The following is a 27,893-nucleotide window of genomic DNA, read 5'->3' on the forward strand; positions in this document are numbered from 1 at the left end:
TATATCAGTGTGTGTTGAGTCAATGGACTGTTACGCTCCGACAACATGGGTCTCAGTTAATTTTCATAATCTGCACCTTGGATGTTCCTATAATGGATGGAATTGTCAAACTACAGCAGTAGAACATCAAGGGGTATACAAATGTAAAGAGCTTCCTCGCTGTGAGGCATGACCTAACCTAATGTCTGCTTTGGTATTGATTTCTGGTCCTTTACAATTTAGCTACCGGAACAATGACCTAAAGATCTATTGGTGGGACATGTAATCCCCCACCTTCTCTCCCCTACCCCCCTCTTTCTCTATATCGCTTCTTGCTTTGCTGCTTATATGTCTGATACGAGTACAAGCTTGTGTGTGATGTGACCCCTCCAGCCCCGCTGAATACTGATGCACTCTCGTAAACAGAGAGCTCACAGCCTTTATTGCAGCTGCTTATGAGAGCAGAGCACCGCCTATGGTTGCCTGTGCCAAGGCAAACGGCCTGGGGCCACACTTTAGGACCCCGGCATTAAAAAGACTTAGCCCACCATACCCCCAGGTCCCATCCATTATTCACTACGAAACACTCAAAACGCCGAACCCCGCCTCGGCACGTAGCGCAAGAAAGATAATGTCTATAAGTGTGTGTATGGGGGTTGGTGTGGGGGTGGCGAATGCTTAATGGCAAGCTGTGAAGTTGGGGCGAGTCACACTCCTTATTCAGCAGCTGCTTTCATCCCCTGATTAGCTTCTTATTAAGTCTGCAGCTCCATGAAAATTTAATGAGAATTTATTATAAGAATACCGTGGTGTTGCTACTGTAGGACAATTACAAAAATATTCCATTTCTCAACTGGCTTCCTGGTCATTTGAAGTGCCGCTATGATAAATGTACTGTACGTGAGTCACTCGGTGCACTGCTAGCCTGAAGGGTAAGCAGTGTTTGACCTTTTTGGACTTTATAATGGGATACATTTGTAAGTTTTGATAGCTAATTCCTGTGTCCTGACGAAGGAAGCGACGTCACTCGCAGTCTTTCATGTTGTGGTGATGAGGTCACTGTAGATACAGGATTTCAGTCTGTACAGCCACCATGTAATGTTTGATTCCAGCGTTGAAAACAGGAAGATGAAAGGGATTGCACCAAACAGCACAGACAGATAGAGAGGGAGAGACAGCTTTTGTTTTGGTGGTGGATTATAATTCTATGCACCCCCAGCTTTCCCCACCATCCCCCTCCTACGTCTTCAGTTTCTAAGAGAATACCAGATTACAAGCATTTGAAATGATCCCTCTTGGTATTCATGTTAGCGCACGCAGGAATCGATCACTGATTTAACAGCTTTTCACCACTTCTCCTCGTTTCGCCTTGTCCTGTGTTGTGTCTGTAGTCATGTGTGTGCCACGCCGATGTGCTAATGAAGTGCGAGAAGTGAAGCAGTAACACGTCTCGCCCATTTCACCCTTAACTCCCTGGAGTGTGGGGATACAGAAAAGCACGCACGCACGCATTCACGCACACACTCACACACACACACACACAGTCTGATTCTCAAGGGGCTGATTCTGAAGAAACCAGGTTAATTAGCTTGTTCACTCCAGATCTTACAAAGAGTCATGCTCCTCAGATGAAGAGAGCTGCATTGTGCTCTGTTGCTTTGTGTGCAGCTAATAAAGCCTAATAAATCCTTAATCATTTGGCTGGGCACCGGACCAGTAGGTAGCAGGGTCTATTCAAAATTTCGATTGATCTCCATTGTTGCTGGTGCGTAACGAAGCCGTTATCTGTGATACATGCGTGTGTGTGTGTCTGTTCATGTTCCTGGAATGAAAGAAGAAGTGCAGATTGATACATATGGTTGATTATCATAAAAGGAACGAGAGCGGCCAGTGGAAGAGAGTGCGAGAACGGACATGAATTATCCCCTCGGCCTGATCCTTTGACGCAGGCAGCTCAGCACAAGTGCGGTAATCCTCTCCTCTCCATGTCTAACACTAACAAAGCATTTACACGACACCATGTTGCGTACGTTCCTTTCTCTACCTGGAATTACTGCACACCACTTACGCAACTAGTTTTCCAATACAGTCACACCATTTTGGGTCTGTCTGTCTTACACAACCCTCCAACGCCACAGGATCAAGCCTCAGTGTGTTTGGGTTTTTTTTCACCCCTGACAGGATTACATGTTGTCTAGAGGTTAGCCGGGGTGCTTCTATTTCGGTCTTTGCTGTAGTCTATACTGATGAGACTCACTATAGGATCTTTCTTTTATTGACCTACTTACCTACCCAGACTTCCCCCCTCTTTTCTTTCAGTGGCCCTTTCTGTTATGTGTGATAGATGTTGCATGCTCTGGCGTCTATAAATACATTCAATATCCTCGCTCCCTGCCCTGCATTTCTGGCTTCTCGTGCACGCTTTTCATTCCAGAATCAATGCATATCTATGTTTCCATCCAGTTGGTTTGAGTCCTGATTCTATATTGCATGCTGAAGGGGGGTTATTGAGGGTCAGATCGGTGAATAGAAACAGATAAGAGCCTGTGTTATATTTCAGTCGTACGTACACAGTTACGTACACACACACACACACACCACAGCAGCAGGCCAACAGGCTTGTCTGTGTTATTACCGGTGATGGATGTGTGTTATCTCGAGCATCCCTCTGATGCATCAAGAAGCACTGACCTGTCTGTGTCAGACCTGGCTGGCCACAGGATTTATGGGCTTCATCAGGTTATGGTCTGCTGATGAAGCTGTGTGTGTGCGTGTGTGTGAGAGAGAGAGAAAGAGTGTGTGTGTGTGTGTGTGTGTGTGTGTGTGTGTGTGTGTGTGTGTGTCTGTAAGTACACATTTGATCAGCCTGCTGCTAATTCCAGTCCGCCTTGAACCTGCTGATGCTCACGTAATAAAAATCTGATCTGGTGCAGGCAAAAATATTCATCACACAGCCCGCCCACCTGCGACTCCGCTGCTAATCCGTTCGTTCCCTATAATGAAAGTTTATCTGAAAACACTGTTTGTTGCCATTCGGACACAATTTAATAAGTGGCTTCGGTTGAATAGATCGCAATGTCTGGTTCGAATACATTTGCATAATGGAAAAACTCATTTAGGGAAGCATTCCATCACGTTACTCCGAGTTTCAGCTTCACTGGCTCACCCTGATTTTTCATTTTTCCGAGATGACTGAAGGATGTATCCGTGTGTAAACTTGTTAAATGGCACCCATCAATTACTGTGTCTCCACAGTGACTTAATGGGTTGATGATGAGAAGAGAGGAGAGAGGGGGAGACAGAAAAAAAGTATGGAGGACAAAACGAGAGAGAGAAAGAGCGAGATAGAGAGAGAAAAGCTTTGGTTCAAAAATGCTGACTGCTAAGCCGATTTCATTCGATTCACACCAGTGGCTTTGGCCTGATGGTGTTGGGGAAGACACCATTGTGTGTGTGTGTGTGTGAGAGTGTATGCTGGGGGGTTCTGTCCATGCAGATAAAAAGGGAAATAACTACGGCTTCTGTTTTTTGCACTTGCGAGGGTGTATGCAACAATAATATGGTGTGTCAGTGGGGTACTCCCAGTCTGTAATTAGGTCATGGTGTTTCTTGTCTGTGGAACATTAATTAGTTTCTAGATTCAAATATGATTAGGATTGGCCCCCCCGCATTATTAACACATGGCCATTAGAATCTCTCTGGTGTCATCGCTGAATGTTTCTCATCAACAATTAAATGAAATAAGGACACACACACACACACACACACACACACACATACATTCAGAGACAAGACGCTTAGTCATTCCCACCATGCACAGCAGCTTTATGTGAAGAGATGAGCCCGTCTACAGGGACTCCATTGTCTGAAGTTGTGTGCTGCATTGAACTGCACACACACTCCGCCAGATGCAGAAGCAGGTTTTCACTCTATTGCAGCACTCTCTCTGTCTGCTAAATTACAGCTAGCATCAGCAACTAAGTCTGAGAGCTATTGGCACACGCACACATATCCACCCCTCCGACTGCCGCTAGAGATGGAAACGGTCTCCATAGCAACATTGCCCTCTCCTGTTCAGCACTCCGCCAGTAGCAGGTCCACAGAGGGCGTGGGGGATACAAAACAACAAGCTTTCTCTTTCTTTCTCTATCTGTGTAATATTATTGTCACTGTTAAACAGAGGGCTAGCCTCGGCTGTGTGTGTGTGTGTGTGTGTGTGTGTGTGTGTGTGTGTGTGTGTGTGTGTGTGTGTGTGTGCGTGCGTGCATGTGTGCATGTGTGCATGTGCCTGTGTGTGTGTAACAGACAGTATGCTATGCCTTTTTAGCCCTGGGCTGTATAATAATTACAGTCACCATTAGCCTCTCCTAAATCCAGGCAGATGTATGTCTATGAGAAGGGGAGGAAAAGCTACCTTAAGGGTAGGTGTCTGTTATTTACTTTTGGTGAAACTGTAGCTATGCAGAGACACTGAAAAATGTTGGCGATGAAGTATAAATGGAGCAAATACTGTATATCTTATTGCTCTTATATTTTTTTGTTATCCCGTTGATGTACTGCATAGTTTGAAAGTAAAAATGTGTGCTACGCATGCATTATATCAGCTGCAAAAGTGAATGGTTTAAAGGTTTAGTATTGTGTTTTTTTAATGAAGGAGCAGGAGAGTCACTGAGCAGCATGGTGTCTTACAGCCAGGAGGAGAGAGGTGAATGGCATTATTAGTGTGGTGGCAGCATCCTTTAAAAAGCAGGAGTGCAATTAAATGACAGATTGGCTCACTTCAGCCAGACAAGGGGCTGAATTAGTGGATATCATGCAGTGACTCATTCAGCGGCTTCTCCTAACCCATATTTCACCAAACTAGGGAATCTGTGCCGGAGAGTCCTATGTGGGTTTGTCAACGAGATTCCCCTTCCCATCCCCTGACATATTTTTTTTCTCCCAGAAGTCACTCTACCAGATCTTACGGAAAGGTCTTTCTTTCTGTCTGACTGATACCTTGACAGCTACGTGCACGTCCACACTGACATTTTCTCCCCCCCCCCCTCTCTGCTCTGCTTCCTGTGTTGCAGCTGACATTATCTCAACGGTTGAGTTTAACTCATCGGGGGAGCTGTTGGCCACCGGGGATAAAGGAGGCAGAGTGGTTGTCTTCCAAAGGGAGCAGGAGGTAGGAAATGCCAACAATGCAACACTAATTATGCTCCCCTTCTGCTGAGAGAATTTGACAGCCTTGGAACATTACAGTGGGATTATTTGCTTTTAGATAACTAGGTAGTAAAAAGGTTTATTTGAAAATGGTTTCTCGCTGGACATACAGCCGTAAATATCTTGAAACCACAAACAAAAATCTAGTAGTAGCTTTGGTGGGGCCATCATTATAAACTCATGATGTTCAATGGAGACGCATTGTTTAAGATCACCAAAATGTATTCTGAATTCCAGTTAAATTGGCCAAGGTTTCTTTATGCTAAATCACAGTGGAATATGTGCAAATGGTGCACTGTACATCTAGAATTTTACATTTCATGTAATGGGGCAGCCATAAAAATGAATAAAAATGTACCATAAACTGTAGCTACTATGGAGCACTAGAACAAGCAGATAATATTAATATGTATACATATGTGTGAGTGTAATGGTGTTGACCAGTGTCAAAAACGAGACAAAGAATCTTCAGCCTAGCACGACTAAAGCTAAATGCTAACATCAGCATGGTAATTAGCGGTTTGTTGTTTAGCAAGTACAATGTTTACCATGATCACCATCTTAGTTTGGAATGCTAATATTTGCTCATTAGGACTAAACACAAAGTGAAACTGAGGCTGATGAGAATGTCATTAGTTTTGCAGGTATGTGGTCATAAACCAAAGTATTGGACAGATAGGCCTGTAACAAAATACTACATAATTGTCTAATAGCAATTTCTTTACATAATTGCGTTTTCTTTGTTTGACCGCAATAACTTGCTAACATAAGCTAAGGTCTGGAAAAATATATTATACAGAACTATTGTCAATGTTGTGTTAATTTAAGAAAGAAATACAACGGCGTGGTTTACTTCATAGGCTGTGTACCTGGGTTACTACATTATCTGGGTCACATGACAGTGATATCACCAAAAGATGTACCCTGGGATTCATTTAAAACTTTAATTTTAGTTTGAAAAAGTAATAAATAAAAAAATAAAAAAATAAATAAACAAAAAGTAATAAATACATTTTAAAATTTGACTGAAAGATAAAAATGATATTGTTAATCGCAATCGTTTCTGAGACAATTAATTGTACAGCAAAATTAGGAATTGTTACAGGCCTATGGACACATCTGATGAGGGCTCGAGATGAAAAGTCATGGGATCAGAGCCCCGCCGCTAGCATGGCTAAAATATCTTATCTCACTTCTACTTAAGGGGAAGAACAAATTTGTGGGAACCACTATTTAATCTTGTAGAGTTATCAGCAAACAGGCCAAACTCTTACTATGTTTCTCTTCTTGCAGAGTAAGAGCCAGCCCCAGCGTCGGGGGGAGTACAATGTTTACAGCACATTCCAGAGCCACGAGCCGGAGTTTGACTACCTGAAGAGTTTGGAGATTGAGGAGAAAATCAACAAGATCAAATGGCTTCCTCAGCAGAATGCCGCCTACTTCCTGCTCTCCACCAACGGTAAGTCAGTTAGCTAAGGCGGCCCTGGGTACCGTAGGAGCGACGCACGTGGCAAAATGGTCAACGAAACCATTAATCTGTCACGAGAGTGTGTTTGAATGTGGGCAGAGTGTTGTTGTTACTTAATAACAGTGTCAAGTAAAGGTATGGTTCATGCCTCCCTTTGCAGAATGGTCAGATATACAGCTGATGTAAGAGGAGACGTTATTAATATCACATGAAAATGTCTTTGACTGTTAGTGTGAATGTATTGGTGTTTCGCTTGGCTGAGCAAGAGCCACCAGCAGACACGTTTCAGATTGAAAACTTCGTGCATGGCTGCCACAGCGCACACACACACACACACACACACACACACACATATCAAAACATGTGCCAACCCACACCATACATGCACGCTAGCTCAAACAGACACACACACATCAGCAGAGAGACGTCTTGCAGATTGTGGGCTTCATGCATGGCTGCTACAGAAGTGCTAGCGGTGGCTGGAGCAGATGGTGGAGAGTCCTGTGGCGATGGCCTCGCTGCTCTGACACCAATATTCACAGCGGAAATTAAAAGGGAAAAAAGAACAACAACCTGACTGCTGCCGCCATCCACCTCACTAGGCTGAGAAGATGAGATGTAACTGGTGTTTGTGTGATGCCGAATTGAAAAGCGCCCAGATGGCTTTTTCAGGGGGAGCGTATATTGCAGCCGGGAAATGTAGTCAACATGTAGATTGATATCAGTGACATCAAAATGTACACAGGATGCGCAATTCATCATTCCCGCTGGCTCCTGCCCAGCTACATGCCAGATCGGCCGCCCAACCCCCCCGCATCCATCTTGTATCTGAGATTCACTGTAGTGAGCCATGATCTAACTGTATTCTGTGTTTGTGTGTGTCTCTGTGTTTGTGTGTGTGATGTATCCATTTCAGACAAGACGGTGAAGCTGTGGAAAATCAGCGAGAGAGACAAGCGTCCAGAGGGCTACAACCTGAAGGATGACGACGGACGGATCAGAGACCCGTCGACCATCACCTCCCTACGGGTAAGGGGGTTCACACAAAACTATCACTTCCAATGGCACACAAAATGGCGCATGGAGTCAGGTAAACGGCTCTATGTTGTCTTGCTGTTGTGTTAACATTTCAGTTTGGCTCAGGGGCAAATACCAGGTTATAATTTGAAGACGCGGACAATAATAGAAAAGTCCAGATTATTTCTTGAATGGAAGCAAAAACTAAACTTTTCAAGTTTGAAGCTAGAGCCAACAGCCAGTTAGCATGGCTTAGCATAATGACTGAAAATGAGGAAACAGCTAGCCTTGCCCCACTACAGGTAAGAAATTCTGCCTACCAGAACCACTAAAACGTACGAATAAACATGTTACAGTCTATAAAACACTATAAACGCAACTTTGTTTTCAAACTGGATGTTTTTTTCATTTTTGTTACTTTTGAAAACAGGCCAGCTGGCTGTTTCCCCTTTTTCCAAACTTTATGCTAAACTAAGCTAACGACTGCTGTAGATTATTGAATTTACAGATATGAGTGTGGTATCAATCTTCTCATCTCAGAAAGCACATATTCCAAAATGTAAATGTTCAGGAAAATGATAATCGTCATATGAATTGGAAGACCAAAGTTGCCAACGTTTTGAGTGGAGCCTGTGTTTCTTAGGCATTTTGATAATAGACTTTTTTACAGCAGACATTTAGACTCGTCATAGCAGCAAAAGCACAGGTGTTACTTTTTTAACAATGGCTCTGTCCCAGTTAACCAATGACAGTGTGACAGTAAACCAGCATGCACAGCAGAAGCGAAATGGAATTCAGCCATCATTCATTTTATAATTAACATCTGTGCTTTTCCTACTGTGACAGTGCTGTCTAAATGTTTGACAAAGGTCTATCCTCATTTTGCACTTCGAGTAGTCTGAAGTCTGAAATGGTAAAGCTCAGATAAGCTGATTAAATCGGAATTTAGCATTCAGCCGTTATGCTATGATAGCCTTTAATCCTACATAAACTTCTTAGCAATGCATGCTGTATGTCTGCACTGTATCTGTCGAAGTTCAAGTCAAGACAGAGTGTTCCCCATAATGAAATGTTCACTTTCAACACTGACCAGATAAATACACAATCTTTGGACCATTTTGAACTTACACTTAAGAAAGTGAGAATGAGTGATCGATATGTGCACTGAGGTGAAGACCATGCAGGGATCATCCTCTCTGTCTGCCCCCCCCCTCCTCTCTCCCCTCTCTCTGTCTCATTCTTATCACTCCACTACCTCTTTAATTTTCACACAAAGCAGGCAGGCACATAGGACAGAGTGGGTGCGTGCGTGTGTGCATGCGTGTATATACGTGTATATGTGTGTGTGTGTGTGTGTGTGTCTGCCATAGTAGATTAGTGCTGTGTTCAGCGTGTCTGTCCCTCTTTGTCTGGCTGGCCAGGGGATCATAGCAACCTGGAGGACAGGCCGGGACTGTGGCAATCCTGTTTAGAGGCTGTGAAATCTGCGCATGGGGGGAGAAAGCGATGAGGAAAGGGAAGAGCTTGAAAAAAATCATTCCAAAATGTAGCTCAAGAAAAAAACCTCTTTTTTTGTATCATGTACAAATGATGATTCAGTATCTCCTTAAAATACAAATTATATACTTTTGTGGTTTTTTTTATTTATTGCTGCATTAAAAGAGGAACATGCTTTAAAATTCTGATGTGAATAAATGAATCACAGAGTAGTTGTTACTTTTTTAAAGCAGACATATCTCAATTTAAAATCTTCTGTTTTACATACTATGAGGGAATTAATCTATTAGGTCATTTCAAAGGTGCAGGAGCAAGCTAAACAGTGTAACTGTCAGTGTTGGGGGTTATGGGTTAATACGGTCCATGGCGTTTTGGACGGCCAGTGAAAGACATGGAAATGAAGTGACACCCATGGAGATACAGCAGCCTGCTGGGCTGCCATGTCTCTCTGTCAGTGCCAGCAACGGACGATAGAAAAAGGGAAGAAACAGTCGATTTGTTCTCCTCTCTCGCTCCCCTCCCTTCTCTCTTTGTCTGGGTTTTATCTGGCCAACGGGGGGCTGCATGCAGACTGGTGCAGGGCTTCTTTGAAGCCCGAGAAGCACTGTATATGTGTGTGTGTGTGTGTGTGTGTGTGTGTGTGTATGAGCTCGTCTTAATTCTGCTGGAGAGTTCAGTTATCATTCCTCAGCAGGGCCTTGCGATGCCCTCAGGCCATCTCTCTTTCCACCTCTGTTTTCTCTCTATTCTTACTTTCTCTACACACAAACAAGAGAACAGGAGTGACTTCTTCAGCACTTACATGAGAGAAAGGGGAGCAGGCATGATCTCCGAGTAGGTAGCAAACAGATATTCACAGTCTGATTGAACCAGCTCATCAAACAGCCCCTCAGTCACTGTCTCGGTTTCATTAAGATTTGTAAATGTCATATGAATCCCTGGAGTCAGTCACACACACACACACACACACACACACACACACACACACACACACACACACACACACACACACACAGACATGCAGGCACACACACACATAAAATTCATGCACACAAGCAATGTAGATGTGCAAGCATGTACATCACACATACACAGATAAATATCTAAGAAGGCCTCGAGGAAACCAGCATCAAAAGCTTTCAAGATGGGTTTCTTGCATATTTTCTGTTTCTTTACATGTCATTTTACCCCTCCCTAACTGACCTGTTTTCACCAATAGGTGCCGGTGCTGCAGCCCATGGACTTGATGGTTGAGGCTACAGCCAGGCGTGTATTCAGCAATGCCCACACCTACCACATCAACTCCATCTCTGTCAACTCGGACCTTCAGACGTACATCTCCACCGACGACCTCAGGGTGAACCTGTGGAACCTGGAGATCACCGATCGTAGCTTCAGTATCCTCTCACTCGGGTCTTCTATGTTTAGGAACTAAAGATTTGGGGAAAAAGGGGGGTGAAAAGTACCATGTTATTCAAATCTGTTTGTTAAGAAAACGTGACACTATTTTTCAGAGCTAAAATTGAGGGCCTTGGCCTTCACACTGTTACAGTAGCTGCCTTAAAGTTGTGGTCGTTCCTTAGCGCCTGTCCCTCAGACATTGTGGACATCAAGCCAGCCAACATGGAGGAGTTGACGGAGGTGATCACTTCAGCAGAGTTCCATCCCCAGCAGTGTCACACCTTTGCCTACAGCAGCAGCAAGGGCTCAATACGCCTCTGTGATATGAGAGAGGCTGCGCTCTGCGACAAACACTGCAAATGTGAGTACAAGTAGAGTGCTGGAAAGAGCCAACCGTTAACTATTAGGCTATTTTTATTCCATGGTGCTTCATTGGGTTTATTGGTTTATCAGTAGTAGCAGGACTAAAGTCATGAGTCAAATTCCACCATTATTTTATGACTCGCCACCAAAAATGCTGTAAAACTCTAGCAGGATAATTCTTTACTTATTAATTTACGGTTTTATATTCTGTAATTTGTATGCTCCTATTCTACCAAGCATCTCTGTAGCAAGCTACTTCATTACATGACCCTTGCTGGGATAAATAGTTGCATTGAATAGAATTGAAATGAAACACTGAATCCCTTTATTTAGTTTAACTGATTATTTACTCTCTTGAAACAGTCCAATTTAAAGGTGCTGTAGGTAGGATTGCGAAGATCCAGGACCTAACCAAAAAATTTGAACATTGACAACTTCTCAGTCCCTCCCCCCTTTCCGCTAAAGCCCAAGATGGTCTCCTAAGCCTCTCCCCCCACAAGGGAGAATGAATGCATGTGCATGAGCAGCCCCCCCCCCCCCCCCGGCCCTGATTGGTGCATCTGAACAGGGAGCGGTGGATTTTTGCAAATCTCACTACAGGCTGTAGGTGGTGCCAGAGGAGCCAGATAATTTTTTTTAATGACCTGCTTCATGTAGTTCTACTGGAACATAGGGTCAGTTTCAGCAAATATGACAGAAAGTTAGTTTTATAAGCCTTACCTACTGCACCTTTAAATATTAGTCTAAAAGACATTAGAGCCAGTTTTGAAACACCCACTGTGTGTAATTTGAGTTTTATTGTAGAATCCAAGCTATTTTTAATGTGCATCAAAACCCCCAAATTCCCAGAAAGAAAAGAGAACATGACCACAGTGTCCTCAGTCAATACGTTTACATGCACACCAATATTCTACTATTATTCCGAATATGACAATATTCCGAATTTGATACAGGTCATGTAAACAGCATATTCCAGTTGGATATTCCGAATAAGGCCTTTTTCCGAATATAGCATTTTCCAATTAAGACATGTTGGACATCCCGGTATTATTCAGGTTTTAGAGGCATTCTTTGGACATGTATACTTTGGACATGGTTTTCACCGCAGGCTTATGGTCAGCTCTGTGCGTTGCTATGGTTTCTGTACACAAACCAACCAGCCAATAGTTTGCAAGGCTGGAGACCCGATAAGAAGGAGAACAGGTTTTTGGAAACATCGCTACGCTGACCTTTTCAAGAAGCTGGTTGAAGGAATGAAAGAGGGACGCTGTGTTCGCACGGTCCAACAAGTCCGCCGCTGCTGGTTAACTTTGAAAAAAATCCTGTTTTGCACGGCTACATGTAAACGGGAATATTAGTGGAATACTCACTTCCATTAGCCATGTAAACAGCTTAGTCGGAATATCGTCTTTTTCGGAATTAGGGCAAAAACGTACTGAATGAAGCTCAGTAGTAGCATTATCAGTATGCTTCAAAGCTTGAGAGTACTGAAGGTTCATCTACATTCTTAAATACATGACAGCATCAGAATGGTGGAACTGGGAGAACAGGACAGATATACATACAACATGGTAGCACCATGGTTGCAAATTCACACTGAATGTTTGTGCTTCAGCTCCACCTTTGTCTGGCTGTGACATGCAGTCTTCCCCCTGCTCAATATGCCAGGATTGATAACTCATCAATAATACTCGCTGTGTGTTTCAAACAATAAGCAGCCTTCTCTAAAGCCTAACATCACATGCATTCGCTTTGTTCAAATGAATGAATAATGAATACATTGACATTTTCGCTGCAAAATCAATGGCTTAAGAGCAATCGCATTAGTCCCTCATGGACACACCTTGTTGTTCAATAATGTCAGTCATTTCCTCAGACATATTGATGTGTTTCCCGGACCATGCACTAACAAGGCCTGTTGAATTTCGCATGATCATTTATTGGAGGACAATATAAGTCATTTAAAATGTTTGGATTTAGGTGTAAATTTAAAGTTGTGATTTTCACAGCTGTTTGATATTGACATGAACGTGCCATTACTTCACACACACACACACACACACACACACACACACGCACACACACACACACACACACACACAGAGCAGGCAGGTGTTCTTGTTAGCCTCGGGACAGGTCTGTTGATACTGACCTACTATCACTGCGTGAGCGGTGTATGGCTCATAGCGATGTATAATGCCCTCCCTCCCACGCATACACACACAGCTCCTCCATCCTCACACACACACACACACACACACACACACACACACACACTTCCTGAACCTTCTACATAAAAAGGCAAACAATCGGGTGCCCAGATAGCTCAGTTGGTAGAGCGGGCGCCCATATATAGAGGTTTACTCCTCGACGCAGTGGGCCTGGGTTCGACTATGACCTGCGGCCCTTTGCTGCATGTCATTCCCCCTCTCTCTCCCCTTTCATTTCTTCAGCTGTCCTGTCAATAAAGGCCTAAAAATGCCCCAAAAAGTATCTTAAAAAAAAGGCAAACAATTATACCATATCCCTTCCTGTACCTGTAAATCTAGGAGGCTGCTGGTATCAGCCAGCGTTAGATTGAGGATGGATGGATGGCGGGATAGGGGAGGATTGCCAAAGTGCTAAGCCCCAGGACAGAGAGAAAGAGGGACCAAACTCCCCAGGGACCCTATTATACACCTCTGGAGTGGGGCGGGAGGGAGGGCAGGGACACACACACATGCATATATACATGCACATATTGCACACACCCACTTATACACAAACACTTATTCACTGACACACACACACAAATCCAGCAGAGCCCAAATGGGCCCAGCACTTTGACATTGATTTGTTTTTCTTATGCCTTCCTCATCCCCCCATTTTTTCATCTCTCACGCCGCATCCCTTGTTAGACTCCCCATTGACACATCACAGAGCTATTCTCCAGGCCTCAGCTGAGGAGGAGGGGAGGGGAGGGGAGGGGGGGAATGGTGGGGGCATTTTTGGAGCGATGGAGAGGAGAGAGGGGAGGAAAAGAGGAGGAGGAACAATAACTTGACAGCTAACGATGGTATGCCTGGCTCTTATCCCCAGTGTGCTGGCCTGCACACAGATCAGCAGCTGCCAGAATCAATATGAATCATAACCAATATTTACCCAGCATGCTGACCCATGACTCTCCCTAAACACACAGAGAAATAAGACCGTGAAGAGATGCAGCTGCTGCTGAAGCAAACCCTGCACCCAGGCATTGTTGTGGCTGTTATTGTTAGCTAATGACGTCCCCCACCACCCAAACAAAATCGGCTGTTTTTTTATTCTCGCTGCGAATGATTAAAAGACTTTTCTATAAAAAAAAAAAACATGTCTTTTAAGCAGCGACCTCCTACGGTGTAAAATGTGTTTTCTCTGTCAGAAGATAACTGCTTTTTGTTTTTTTCCTCTGGTAGACTTTGAGGAGCCAGAGGATCCCTCCACTCGCTCCTTTTTCTCTGAAATCATCTCATCCATCTCTGACGTGAAGTTCAGCCACAACGGGCGCTACCTGATGACACGGGACTACCTCACTGTCAAGGTGTGGGACCTTCAAATGGAGAACAAACCACTAGAGACATACCAGGTAAGCTTTCATCTTGCTTTTATGTGCCTGTTGGATAGTTTGAAGGCTCCAAAGAAACTCCTAAATAACGGTTAAGCCGAAATCAAATCAAAACTTATTGATTTCAGACTAATCACTCAACATAATCCTGTTTCACTGTCGCCCTGCCAATCTGTAACCGTGTCATCTCGCTACAATTACCCCAGGAGAGCTTATTGAGCCGACTGTCCATAAAAAGACAGATAGTGGCGGTGCTGATGCAACCTGAAGGGCAAAACCTCCCACTGTGTGGTCACCGGGGTCAGATCCACACTGTCTGATCAGGGGAAGCCATCTTAGGGCAGGTCATGATTGATAAGGCTATCAGCTGGGCTCAAGGGATTCTCTGTCCAATTCCAGCTCTGCCTCCACCTGCTAGCTAGCATCTTAGCGGTTCACCAGGTTTGGAGGGATTATTGAAACTAGAGCATATGGCAGTGCATCTTAAGGTTGTTCACTGATAGGCAGTGTGACGACCTTTAGATGCTGGAAAAGTGGGATCATAAACCACCAACTACTTCAGACATTCATGTTTTCTCATTTTTTTTTCAGGTTCATGACTATTTACGTGGCAAACTTTGCTCTCTGTATGAGAATGACTGCATCTTTGACAAGTTTGAGTGTGTCTGGAATGGATCCGACAGGTACGATTTATTTCTTATCCATCCATCCATCCATCCATCCACCCACCTCAATAACCCTCCACTCTCCTCTGCTCCTCCTCAGCGTAATCATGACCGGCTCCTACAACAACTTTTTCCGAATGTTTGACCGAAACACTAAACGTGACGTCACACTGGAGGCGTCCAGGGAGAACAGCAAACCCAGAGCCATTCTTAAGCCTCGCAAGGTACATCAATACTGGTTACCTGATATCTGGAAGTCCTATGTTTAAGGCAGCTGGATTTGGGTTATATTTCCAGAGCCTTCACTTGACTTCAAATTCGTAATTTTATAGATATCCTGATGACTGGGAATCTTCATAGATAAACTAGCATGTAATTATATTATCCAGAAATTGCATATCAAAATACACCCGCATTAGCAACTTAGTAACTAGCTTGTGAACACAACGGAGCATTTAGCAGCTAAAGAGACACATATGTCCCTCAGGGGATATAGATTAAAAATAAGAGTTAAAAGAAGAGTGGATATCAAAGTTAATTGTCGGGTGGCCAGTAACACGACTCCAAATGAATGCTAATGTTGCTCTGTGTTTCCTGGATGAGTAAATAGGCTGTTTGCAACATATTTGCCACTATCTACTTCATGAGGTGATATTGTTGTGTTTCACAGCTTGTTCTAGTGCTGCCAAGTGGGCAAAAAATAAATGAATACTCCTGTAACATCACTGAAATGTGTTCATGTGTGCTTAAAAAAATCTGCACACTCTAAACGCCTTCTTATCCCTACTGTTGTCCTCCAGGTGTGTGTAGGTGGGAAACGACGTAAGGATGAGATCAGTGTAGACAGCCTTGACTTCAGCAAGAAGATCCTACACACTACGTGGCACCCACATGAGAACATCATAGCTGTAGCGGCCACCAACAACCTCTACATCTTCCAAGACAAAGTCAACTAAAGCTGCTGACCCCTGACCCCCCACACGTGAGGGGGCTGCAGGGAGAGCTTGGGTTGGAGAAAGAGAGAGATGGAGCCCTTATCTACATTCTTCTCCTCCTCTCCCTTGGTCTTGTTGCTGCCGGTCTCGAATTTTGCCACTCTGCTGAGGAAGCACAGAGATGAGTATCCAGTGACTGAATAGTGGACAGTATGAACTTTGGATAGCGGGAAATTGATACAACCTGGATACAGCATGAGGGGGGAAAAAAGGCTCCTCGAAATCAAGAATGGACTTTCATTCTTCACTTTGACTTCTAATTTAATTTATTTAGCCATGCGGACACCTGGAGAAGTTGAATCCTGTGCAACAAGAGGATTGCTGCAGGAATACTATGATGTAGCAGCCCTCCGGACCCTGGAGAAAGGGGTTGGATGTGGGTTCGCTGAACATAAAATAAGAGCACACAGACAGAAACCTAGCTTACATGATGGTGGCTCATTGTCATGTAGCAACAGTGCCCCCTCTCTTTCAAACTGCTCATGCTACAGTGCATGTGATCGACCCCTGCGGCCTGGAACTGAGGGGACGTTTCAGTGCAACCAGCTGCAGTATTCCTACAAAAGAGGAAGAGACTGTTAATGTCTGACCCCAGGAAGTGAGAGTTTTCTCTGCCTGTGACTCCACATGGTCAGTCTTTCTTGTACCAATTCTGTGTCTCCCTGGTGAGACTGCTGTAGTCTGTAATGTGAATGAAGCCCTACCGGGCTGTGTCAATGGTTTTAATTTAATGCTGTTGTTTTATTGAGTCCTTCGCTCGTCAATGAGTCTGTTTAGAAGCTGTGGTGCCTTCTTTTGGTATGTGGGGGTTTGATGTAGTGGGAGGGGGGGGGGACTGAGTACAAAGGCAGGAGTGTGAATGTTTCAATGAAATGTTAACTTAGGAATGTTTCTTTTTCGTTTTGCTCTTTCTCTAAAAATGAAAAACAGAAAAAAGCACCACTGAGGCTCTCAAGAGGAAAAAAGTGCTTGAAGCGATGTCATCATGATTACATTACAGCACCGGCTACATGCTTGTGAGTTTAGGGGAGGACGCTGTGATATGTACAAAGTCATTGTTGCTCTTATCATATTGCAGTCAGTCTGATGTCATCAGTTTGCAAGAGACACGACAAAGCCACATTCAATTATTATTTTTTTTTTTTTGCTGAATTACCGGTTGGAAGAAAAACTCCACACCACGTTTAACCTTGTTTGGATTGTACCGAAAATGATCTGTAGATGGTATAACCGTAAACTTTTCATGTTGAATTATTGAACTTGAGATTTTTAGGCGTAACATAATGCTAGCGTAGCTCTTTTTTGCATGCGTTGGATCTGAATCTGATGAAACGGACAGCCTGCATTATAGATATTTGAACATCTACAGATCATTTGAGGCACTATGCAAGTAAACTATTTTTGCAAGTTTGATTTAAGATTGCTGCAGGGTCTGTTGTCCACGTTCCTCCTCTTGTTGAAGATGGGTAACGTGGAACAGTAGGTTATTGTATTTCAACACTCGACTCTGATCAGTTTAGAAATCCTCATTTGTTTTTAAGAGCCAACTACCATTAAGAAAAGCAGTCAAAGGTCTACATGAACTCTGTGACATCAGGGAATTATTATGTGTGATTCCTTTAAACAGTAATGTCTTCTAAACAGCCTCCTTTGTGACACTTCGAATTGAAAAAAAAAAACAAAAAAAACTTTTATAGCTCAGAATGTATTGAAATGCAATTAATTACCATGCAGTCTTTATGCTTACTGGATTTTCTTTGAATAAAAAAAGAATAAAGATGTGCAAGTTGAAAGCCCGTTGTTGGACCTCCTGTTAATGCTGCTGACTTAAATTGAATGTACGTAAATCAAATGACTCAGTGATGCTTGTGGTACAAGGGCGCCCTCTTGTGGACAAAGAGCAAGACATGTCAGACATGACAGTCTGGCTATTGCAAAAAAGGGAGGAAACATGATTTTCATCCACTGGACATAGCTAGTGGTTTATTTCCAATTACTAGCCACGGTCACAGTTTTCTTAAATTCTTTCGATTATTAATGTTTATTCAAATTATACTAATTTACCATTGTACGAGCAGAAATCCAGCTTCCAAATGAAGATTGCTGATCTATGCGGCTCACACAACAAACAATAAGGGCAGAATCCATCTGGATTGCTGGTGGATGCTTCAGAGGATATATCTTATGTACTGTTAGTAACAAATTGAAGAAAAAAATTCAGCAGGTAAGCATTAGTATCTTCTAACTCACGCTAAGAAAACCACACGGTAATTATTACTTATTCACAAACACAAATTAGAAATCCATACATTCATGTGTTTTACTGTGCACATTATGCTGTGTGTGTGTGTGTGTGTGTGTGTGTGTGTGTGTGTGTGTGAATAAGGCATATTTTGTGTAATGTGCTTGTGTGCATTCAAGTGCATGTTGCCTGCATGTACGCATTTGTGTGCATGACTTTTTCTTTGGCATCATAGACACAGAGAGAGAGAGAGAGAGAGAGAGAGAGAGAGAGAGAGAGAGAGAGAGAGAGAGAGAGAGAGAGAGCGAGCCACTGGACATCATTGCAGCACATTTCCACATAATGCATGCATGCCACTGACAGACCAATTCTCACTACATACACACACACACACACACACACACACACACACACGCAAGTGTAGGCCTACACATAAACGCACACATGCACTGTGCAGCGCACAGTATTCTTGTCTCCAACCAGTTTTTCTAATTGGCCCAATGAGGCTACAGTCGACGCACATTTTGTCAGCTGGCAACAGCAGCTGTCAATCAAACTGCACCTATATAACCAGTGGTAGAAGCGACATCGCCGTGTCTCAGGATAAACCCGGGGACAGACAGGAGCTCCACTCTGATTATTGATCGTCCATCGAGACCTTCTCTGATGTGATTATTCTAACATGTTTTGAAAGAGAGTGGTAGTATTGCTAGTATCAATATATTAAAAACTCCTTTAAGCTCTTCAATTATTGATTATCGTCTACCCAGAACCATTTTTCTTCTCCTGGCTGCTTTTGACTTTTACTGTCTTTTCTTCTCATATCAGCTCAACCATCCTTTTTGGAAAAGATGGATAAATTGAGTGGGAACAATGAGACAGTGGTGAACAACAACTCCATAGACAAGTGGTCATTCAATGAACGCGGCTCGTACCAACAGCTGGACCCCGGGGAGCTGAGGGTCCTGGTGCCAGCTATTCTGGGAGTCATCTGTGTTTTGGGTGTGGCTTGTAATCTCACTGCGATGGTTATCTTGTTCTCCAACGCTCATAGGGGCAAACTATCCCTCATCAACTCCCTCGTCTTCAACCTGATGTTTGCTGACGTGCTAGTGCTGTTGTTCACGGTGCCTTTCAGGGCTGCGTCCTACCCCAAAGCTAGCTGGAATCTGGGCTGGATGGTCTGCAAGACGGCCGACTGGTTCCTCCAGTCCTGCATGGCAGCGAAGAGCTTCACGGTGGCTGTCATGGCCAAAGCGTGCTACCGCTACGTGTCCAACCCCACCAAGCAGGTGAGCATCCACCTGGGCTCCATGCTGGTGGTGTTCCTCTTCATCTGGCTCTCCGCCTGCTCTGTCACCATCCCTCACTGGCTGTTTGCCACACTGCAGAGAGAAATCCGCGGGATGGTGTGTGTACTGATGGTTCCTCCTGAAGCCCAGGACTTCATGGCTGTGTACGTCAAAGCATACCCCCTGGGGGTCTACTGTGCACCTCTCTGCTTCGCCCTGATGTATTTCTGTAGGGCTTATAGCCAATGCCAGCGCCGCTCCAGTAAAACTCAGAACCTGCGCACCCAGATCAGAGCCAGGAAGCTCACCTTGATGCTGTTTAGCCTGACTGTGGCCATGACTGTTCTCTGGCTTCCACAGTGGGTGGTGTGGGTTTGGGAGCGTCACGTAGCGGAGAAGGAAATCGAAGGAGCTCAGCCCCTCATCTCCTCTCTTCCCCCTCTTCTAACCCTCTCTGCCCAGCTGCTCACCTTCTCTCTGTCCCTGGTGAACCCTCTCATCGTCCTCTTCCTCTCCGAGGAGTTCAGAGAGGGCTACAGGGGGCTGTGGAGGCGCCTCACCTTGCGCAAGCAACCTCCCCCAAAGCCAAAGCCCGGACCTCACAACCCTACAACTCTCCAGTCGCCTTGCCCCAGACCAGAGACTTCGGGCCAGCTGGGTGGGGAGAGGAGCCTTCGACCAAGCTTCAGCCAGGATCCCAGCAGTGAGGCTCAGCCCCAGCCGGAGCAAGGAGAAAAGAGAGAAGAAGACAGGCTGAGCCTCAAAGATGGGATCGTCTTGCTTGATGTGGAGCAGTTCTGGCACGAGAGGGAGAGTGGAACGAACGCAGACGAAAATGATCCGGTGCCGTGGGAGCACCAGAGCAAAGACGGGGAAAAATAACAACCACCTTCCAGCTGATCTTCAATCCAGTCCTCAGACAGCAGCAGCTTCATCAACACACCTCAGTTAAAGGACTGCAGAGAGCTGCACCCGTTAATCATTTGTGTTAACTGTCAACTGTGGTTAGGATATTATTCAAAAGGTAAGACATGCAATCAGCGTGCAATACAAGATTGGACTACGAATAAAGCAGTATCATCTGTAAATGAGATAAACATTACCTAATATTGTCAATGTGTTGTGTTTTTGTTATTTAATGAGGAAGAACACATTACATTATAACAAGTGAAAAAATGACTTTCGGTGGCTGTAAATAAAAGCTTTTGGCAATGTTGACAATGTAAATCCAATAGTACACAGTATATCTATATATATTTTCAGTGTGTGGTGAAAGAACATCGTAAGTTATTATTGTAAGTATTACACAACACTGCCCTTTAATTAAAGTTTTTAACGACTGGTGTGCTGCAAGAAATCCTCTGGGAAAAATCTTAATTTGGCATCTTAATTGGAGGTAAATGTTCTCATTGTTTGTGTATACCCTTTGGATATTAGTGATCTTGATGTAGGCAGTTACTTATGTGACAGTGAGAGAGTCTGTTTCCTGTCCACTTTTTGTGAAAGATTATTGTGCATCAGATTGACCAGTGTTTACAATAAAGGCAATGTTGCCAGTGTGTGATAAAATTGTCTTGTGGTGTCAAAGATTATATCTCTCTCTCTAACACACACACACACACACACACACACACACACACACGTCTTAATGAGATGGAGCAGACATCAGAGGATAGACTCCTGCTGACATCAGGTCATTAAATATATTTTCATAAGGGCATCCATTAGAATTGCCAAGGGTTCTAATTAGAGGTAAAGAGCTTTGGTCTGAACTCTGAACGTGTCAGCGTGGACTCACCTCTGTGGGAATCTCATAAGAAATCCTCTCTTCATTGATATGAATACACATGATAAGTCAAAACCTCACAATTAAAGGGATAATCCACATCCGAGGAAACTGTGCCTGAACTGATGTATGATCGATTTGTCTGTCTGATGTATCAGCAACCCAGCTGTGCTAAACATTGAAGCCACATGTAAATAATGCTACTTTTAACTTTAATCAAAGACCTACACTCCAAATTGCACATGGGGTCAAATGTATAAGGTTTGAATAATAACATATAAAAGTAAAAAAAAAAAAAAGAGAGAAGAAGACAATTTAGGATGTAGGAGTTATTCCCAAGCTACCTTACAGCTCTTTTTGCTGCCTACCCTCCCTTATGACATTTTCCTCTCATTAATCATTCATGTTGACCTTTTATTGCCAGAGGCAAGCATCTCAATCAGATCAACACTTAACTGTATAACCCACCATCAGTATCTGGGGTGGTGACTCAGCCATTAACACTGAAGGCTCATTGTTGGAATGGAATTTTAACCTTCACCATATAAATAGAGAAACGATTAAAAGGTCAGTCTCTCCAGGATTTCGCGATGTCGCGATCGCAACGATTCACACGAATTCAACCAATCACCGTGAGTATGGTGCGACTCGCAATTTTGACCAATCACCGCAACTTTTTTTCCCGCAAATTTGACCAATAACCGGAGTTTCCCGCGACGTGCCAGACTTCATGTCAGTATGTGACTCTGAGAGCCACTGACCAAGCGGGAGTGAGAACGGGTTGACGTAACACACGTACGTCGCCAAATTCATTTCCTTGTTTCTGATATGAAGACGAGACGTGTGTGACTCGAACGTCTCACATTTACCAACAAAACGTACAGCGAAAGACCGTGCTAAACATTTCAGACCGTCCTGCCAACCTGTATACATTTTAACATCAATGTACGCTGTAACGTTTTTTCACCAATGTGTCCATTTCTTTTCAGGTAGGTTTCATTCTGCTTTTCTGATAAACACTAATAAAACAATATCATGACAAGCGCACTAACACGGTGAAAAGCTACAGTATATGCTTCCCCCTTTTTCCACACACCTGTGTACCTGTGGCTGATTACCTCTATGCTTTCCGGTGACAATGCTTCCCCCAGTGATCAAACACAAAACTGCATACGCATAAATGTCACCAACGTGATATATAAACAAAACGAAAAAGCAAATCTACAAAATGGCTCCAACAATGCCTATGGTACAGCTGCTCAGGGGTTTTTCACTTGTTTTGCTTAAAGTGCTCATATTATGCTCATTTTCAGGTTCGTAATTGTATTTAGAGGTTATATCAGAATACGTTTACATGGTTTCATTTTCAAAAAAACACCATATTTTTTGTTGTACTGCACATTGCTGCAGCTCCTCTTTTCCCCCTGTGTGTTTAGCTCTCTGTTTTAGCTACAGAGTGAGGCATCTCACTTCTGTTCCATCTTTGTTGGGAGTCGCACATGCGCAGCAGCTAGGTAAGGACTACTAGCCAGTCAGAAGCAGAGTATGCGGGCGTGCCACGCTAGCAGCTAGGCGAGCATTATAACATGTTTCAAAGTGACGCACGTTTGTCACGGAAGTAAAGGCTGGACTACAATAGAGCTGTTTGGAGCAGTTTGTGAGCAGTGTTTTCTGTTGGAGATGGTAAGTGCCTTTGGGGTGGACTTTGGGCTTTTTTCACTTTGTAAACCTATAATGTGCACAAAAAAAGATATATAACACAAATAAGGAAAGGGAAAAAAGCCAAAAAGCGTAATATGAGCACTTTAATTGATGTGACCAAGCACTTGACTGACTTCTCTCTTGCTCACTTTGCCCCATCACTTTGCATAGGCCTTTTTTTTTTACAGAAGACATCTTAAGATGTCACAGTAGGAAGAGCACAGGTGTAAATAATAAAAACTAATGATGGCTGAATTCCATTTAGCGGCTTTGATTTCATGGTCCTGGTACTGTGCGTGCTGGCTCCCACTGATCCCACCGAGGAAGCATGGGTGAGACGCAAAGTCATCACGGAGGAGAGAGGAAACTAGGAAATGTGTTTTTAGAGGGATGAGACATCCTTTCCTCTGAAGCGTCACGTTTATTCGTCGGCTATATGGGCGGAGTTAGCAACAGCTTTCAGCTGCACGGCTTCCGGGAAGGCTGCTCACGTGTATCCCTCCTCGATGCTCGCTCCTCGGGGCAGGAATAAGAGCTTTGCGACGGCCTTCATGAAGGGGGGTCAGAACAACTTCCGGTTCAGCCGAGGAGCTCTCACGCAAGGGAACTGAGATTGAGCCTGTCAGTCTCACTGGAACACTTGAAAAGAACAGAGCCACCGTTAGTGTTATTAGTAACACCTGCTTTTTTTTTTTTTTAAATACAATTACAAGTCAAAAAAGGCTTGTTTGAGATGAGCAGCGCCTCGCCTGTAAAGTGGACGAGAGCAGGCGGCAGCTGCAGTGGGCGGTGACAAAAATCCGCGGCAGTTTACAGTCGTTCACGCAGCCTTCAGTCTGTACAGGAAGTCACAGAAAGACTCAGGTCCAATTCTTATTTATTAAAATGTTTTCAAACCCATATATCAGCTCGTACACAGTCTTCAATTGTTCAAACTGTTTAAATGCTCCACAGGGTCGATCTGTTGCTGATGTTAATATACAACAGACTGGAGGTGATCTGTAATCTGAACAGATTTAGTCTCTCTGACTACTAGAAGTCACCATCAGCCACACGACGTGTTGTATTCTGTTAACAGGATAAGCCTTCAAATCAGACAAATATCTATCAAAATCTCTCCAATTCAAAAACAATGGAAAGTTTATGTAAAACGTCACGTTGGTGAGTCCGTAGTGAACCACTCAGCTGTTATGCTGCGTTCCAGACACAATTTTTAGCCCGTAAGTTACGACTTCAAGTCACGACTCACTACTTGGTAGCGTTGCAGGCAAAGTCACGACAAACCCTTCTAGCTAGCGTTAGCTAGCGGCTAGCTAGTCGGCGAAATATTTTGAGCTTCATTTAATAAACATAACCTGTAGGAGTACACAATCGTGTATGGTTTTGATTACAATGTGTGGAATTACTTTATGTTGCCTATATATTTCTATTTCTCACCGTCAATCACCGGGGTCTGTACAGCATCAACAGGGGTCGCCATTGTTGTTTATGTGCGTGTGATGTCAAAAACTGTAACTGGGAGTACAGCGATCTGGTACGAGTTCACGGATAGTAAGTTACGGGTTTGACTGCGTTCCAGGGCACTTTCACGGGTAGAAGGTTGTGAATGCACAACCATCCGGTGGATGCAGGAAAAACCGGAGATGAGACGACACGATGACCTAAATTGAGCACAGCTATGCTCGTTATTGTAAGTGCAATGATAAGTTAAAGTCCAATAAGTAATGTTACTTTATCAAACCGTATGAATGTGTGTCCCAGGCCAGTATAGGAAATTAACTAACAATGTAAAGATCAACAAGCCAATGACACATACGTTCAAATTTGATTCATTCAATAAATTATTATTTTGTCTTAAATCCACCAGCCATTTTATTATTATACCAACATTTGCAGCATCCTGAGCCTTTTTGGTAAGGTTACTAGGAAAACTCAGCCCAGAGTCATTTTATTCTCCCCAAAACAAGTTTCCTTTTTATTTTTAAAGAACTATAAAAAAAAATTTAAATCGCAACTTTTTTTGCAACTTTCACTGTCTCCCGCAACTTCATTGCAACAAACATGGCAACTTTTATCGCAACCTTTTAAAAAAGCTCCTGCAAAATCAGGCATTTTGGGCCGCAACAATCTCAAAAAAAGGCCGCAAAATCCTGGAGGGACTGCATAATACACCATGCCAGCTGTTTTCAGTTATCGTGCCTGATTGGACCTTGACTGCCTGACTGACATCTCCCTCACGCTCCTGTTAGTTTAGTTACATCTGTTTGGACAGGACAACAAACGTACACATTTATCACACTGGCTGTCTGAATTTACCCATAATCACCCAAAATCAGAGCAGAAAGGAGGGTCTCATTGGGATAGTGAAGTGAAAGAAATGAGTGGTAATCAACGTTACAAGTGGAAAAACAAGTCAGGCTTAATGAGGTCATAGCACAAGGCAGGGGAGCTTTCAGCAGGTAAGATCCCCTCCTGGCTGCACCCCCCCACCCTGCTGCGAGGGGAGGCGGGGGTGTCACCCCTGCATTTTATCTCTCAGCCAATCATCATCTCTAATAAATGAAACTCCACAGGAAGTGACATGCTAGCTAATACTAATTATGCTCAGCAGGAGAGGCTGGCTGCAATTAAGCCACATGCTTAAACCTTTACCTGCCAATGCCACATCTCCCTCTGAGTGACAGCTACCTTTGCCTCCCTTTGGTCCTGTGGAAGATCAGTCTGCAGAGAGTCAACCAGGACATTTTTGTGTGTGTGTGTGGGGCTGTTTTTGTGTTGAAGGAAGGTTGGTTCAGGGGGTCTAGCCTTGGTCTTTTGATTAGAATACATCTGAGAGCTTTCATCTCAGTGAAGGATGTGGAGATCTAAAGGGCAGGCACCTTTCAGCATTTCCAGCAGTGCTAAGAGGGGGTGTCATTTAAACAACTACAACAGGCTAATGACATTAACAATAAAAACATTCGAAATGACCTGGTTAATATTGGTGCACATAACTATTTAGACTGACCAACATTGCCCTCTAGCGGCGTGTAGTCGTATTTCGGCACGCAGTCTGTTTTCGGCACAACACCTATACCAAACACACAGGACAAAGCTAGCAACTAGCAGGTAAACAGTGGGTCCATTTAGCAGTTAAAGAGCCAGATATTTCCCTCAAAAGTTGGTGGACACTTAAACAGAACTAAAAGTAGAGTGAATAATAGACTTACATTCCTCAAGTGGCTAAAAACACGACTCCAACTGAATGCAATGTTGCGCTTTTTCTGCTTCACATGCAAATGAGCTGTTTGCTAGTTGCTATCACGTTGTCGACTTGATGTCAACTTCAAAATGTGAGGTATCAATGTTGTGCTTCCGGGTGGTTGCGCTGCCCCCAAGTGGCCAACACGTGAATTAAATTAAGCCTAAATTCCCCAATATATTTTTCCTATTATGCAATATTCAGCTGTTCAAGAATGATTATTGTCACACTGTGGCCCATCCTTATAGAAATGAAAACCCATTTTACAAATTCGGTAACTATTTACAACAAGGTACACAAAATGTTGAGTAGTTACCAGGGAACAAAGAAGGAAATCATGAGGAACTAAATGACAGTGAACCATTAGTTAATAAGTAACTACTAATCAATTTTATGGAGTAGCTAATTATTAGTTGATGATTAATTAATTTAGAAACAGGTGAGGAACAAATCAGGAACGACATGATAACTGGTGAATCATTCATAAGTTGCCTACTTCCCTAATAACTCCTAATAGAGGACTATAGATGATGAATTACTAGTGAAAAGCACAAAGGTCCTTTCTAGTTTTGTGCTGCGCGCAGCTGGTTCAGAGTTAAAAGGGAACACCTCATGAAGAAAGTGGTCAGTACGATCAATTCACAGATATTCATGAGCTTATCATTACCTAATGATTTATTAATATAGAGGCCTATATCTCCTAGTCTATTCTCTGGTAACTCATCATTATCTACTATATAGTCCTCCATTTGGAATTATTAGGGAAGTACTCATGAATGGTTCAACAATTATCAAGTCGCTCCAGATTCGTTTCTCAATTAACTTATTTTAACTAATCATTAGCTACTCTACTTGTGTGATTAGGATTTACTAATCACTAGCTGCTCTATTAAACGTGATTAGGATTTACTCATTAACTTAATGTTCACACAAGCAGGCAGTTCATTCGTTCCTCATTTGTTCCCTGGTAACTTAATTCCAACCTTTTTGTAAAGTGTTACCACTAATGTGGTACTACACTCTACAGTTCTATGACAAACAGAATGCATGGAAATACTTTTTGTTCCCCAATTTACCTATTATTATTTATTTTTTTACCAAGCATGTTAGCAGAAACCTGTTAGCAGAAGTACTCCAAATTAGATACAGTAGACAATAGGCTTGCCTTTTTTCTTTTTAACCGTGGGCTACTGTTAAACACTAATTTAACATTCCTGCAGTTTTGTGAGGTGCACCAGCAGATCATTTGGCTGTATAACAATTGGAATCTCTTAAATGTTTTTAAATTAAATGTAGAAGTCGTTTCGTGCATGAATTGCTATTGCAGCTATTTTGAAAGGTGTGACAATGCTAATGTCTGTCACTCATTCAGTGAGCTACTACGGAGCCTGCTCTTGCATCTAGAAAACAATTCTGGTATGAACAAGATCACATGCATTGACAAAACACAACCAG

General features: G+C 43.3%; 2 protein-coding genes across 4 annotated transcripts in view; both read left to right on the plus strand.

Moving 5' to 3' along the window:
• Positions 1–17,969, plus strand: part of ppp2r2ba (protein phosphatase 2, regulatory subunit B, beta a) — a 47,945-nt gene extending 29,976 nt beyond the window's left edge. The window contains exons 1-10 of one of the 3 annotated variants that reach the window (XM_036004126.1): positions 4,284–4,400; positions 5,052–5,149; positions 6,481–6,646; positions 7,572–7,684; positions 10,389–10,566; positions 10,767–10,931; positions 14,368–14,537; positions 15,108–15,199; positions 15,282–15,405; positions 15,982–17,969. In XM_036004126.1, the coding sequence (XP_035860019.1) occupies positions 4,361–4,400; positions 5,052–5,149; positions 6,481–6,646; positions 7,572–7,684; positions 10,389–10,566; positions 10,767–10,931; positions 14,368–14,537; positions 15,108–15,199; positions 15,282–15,405; positions 15,982–16,137 (1,302 nt within the window). In that variant the 5' untranslated portion in view covers positions 4,284–4,360 and the 3' untranslated portion in view covers positions 16,138–17,969. Of the gene's footprint in view, positions 1–4,283; positions 4,401–5,051; positions 5,150–6,480; positions 6,647–7,571; positions 7,685–10,388; positions 10,567–10,766; positions 10,932–14,367; positions 14,538–15,107; positions 15,200–15,281; positions 15,406–15,981 lie in introns of those variants that run through there. The other 2 variants (XM_031319269.2, XM_031319270.2) reach the window with 2 other exon arrangements.
• Positions 17,970–18,999: 1,030 nt separating this feature from the next.
• On the plus strand, positions 19,000–21,279 carry gpr151 (G protein-coupled receptor 151). The gene has a single exon (XM_036004137.1). The coding sequence runs from the start codon at positions 19,270–19,272 to the stop codon at positions 20,590–20,592; it is 1,323 nt and encodes a 440-aa protein (XP_035860030.1). The 5' UTR covers positions 19,000–19,269; the 3' UTR covers positions 20,593–21,279.
• Positions 21,280–27,893: the final 6,614 nt, after the last annotated feature.

The sequence above is a fragment of the Sander lucioperca genome, chromosome 1 (assembly GCF_008315115.2).
Source record: "Sander lucioperca isolate FBNREF2018 chromosome 1, SLUC_FBN_1.2, whole genome shotgun sequence".
Classification (NCBI taxonomy): Eukaryota; Metazoa; Chordata; class Actinopteri; order Perciformes; family Percidae; genus Sander; species Sander lucioperca.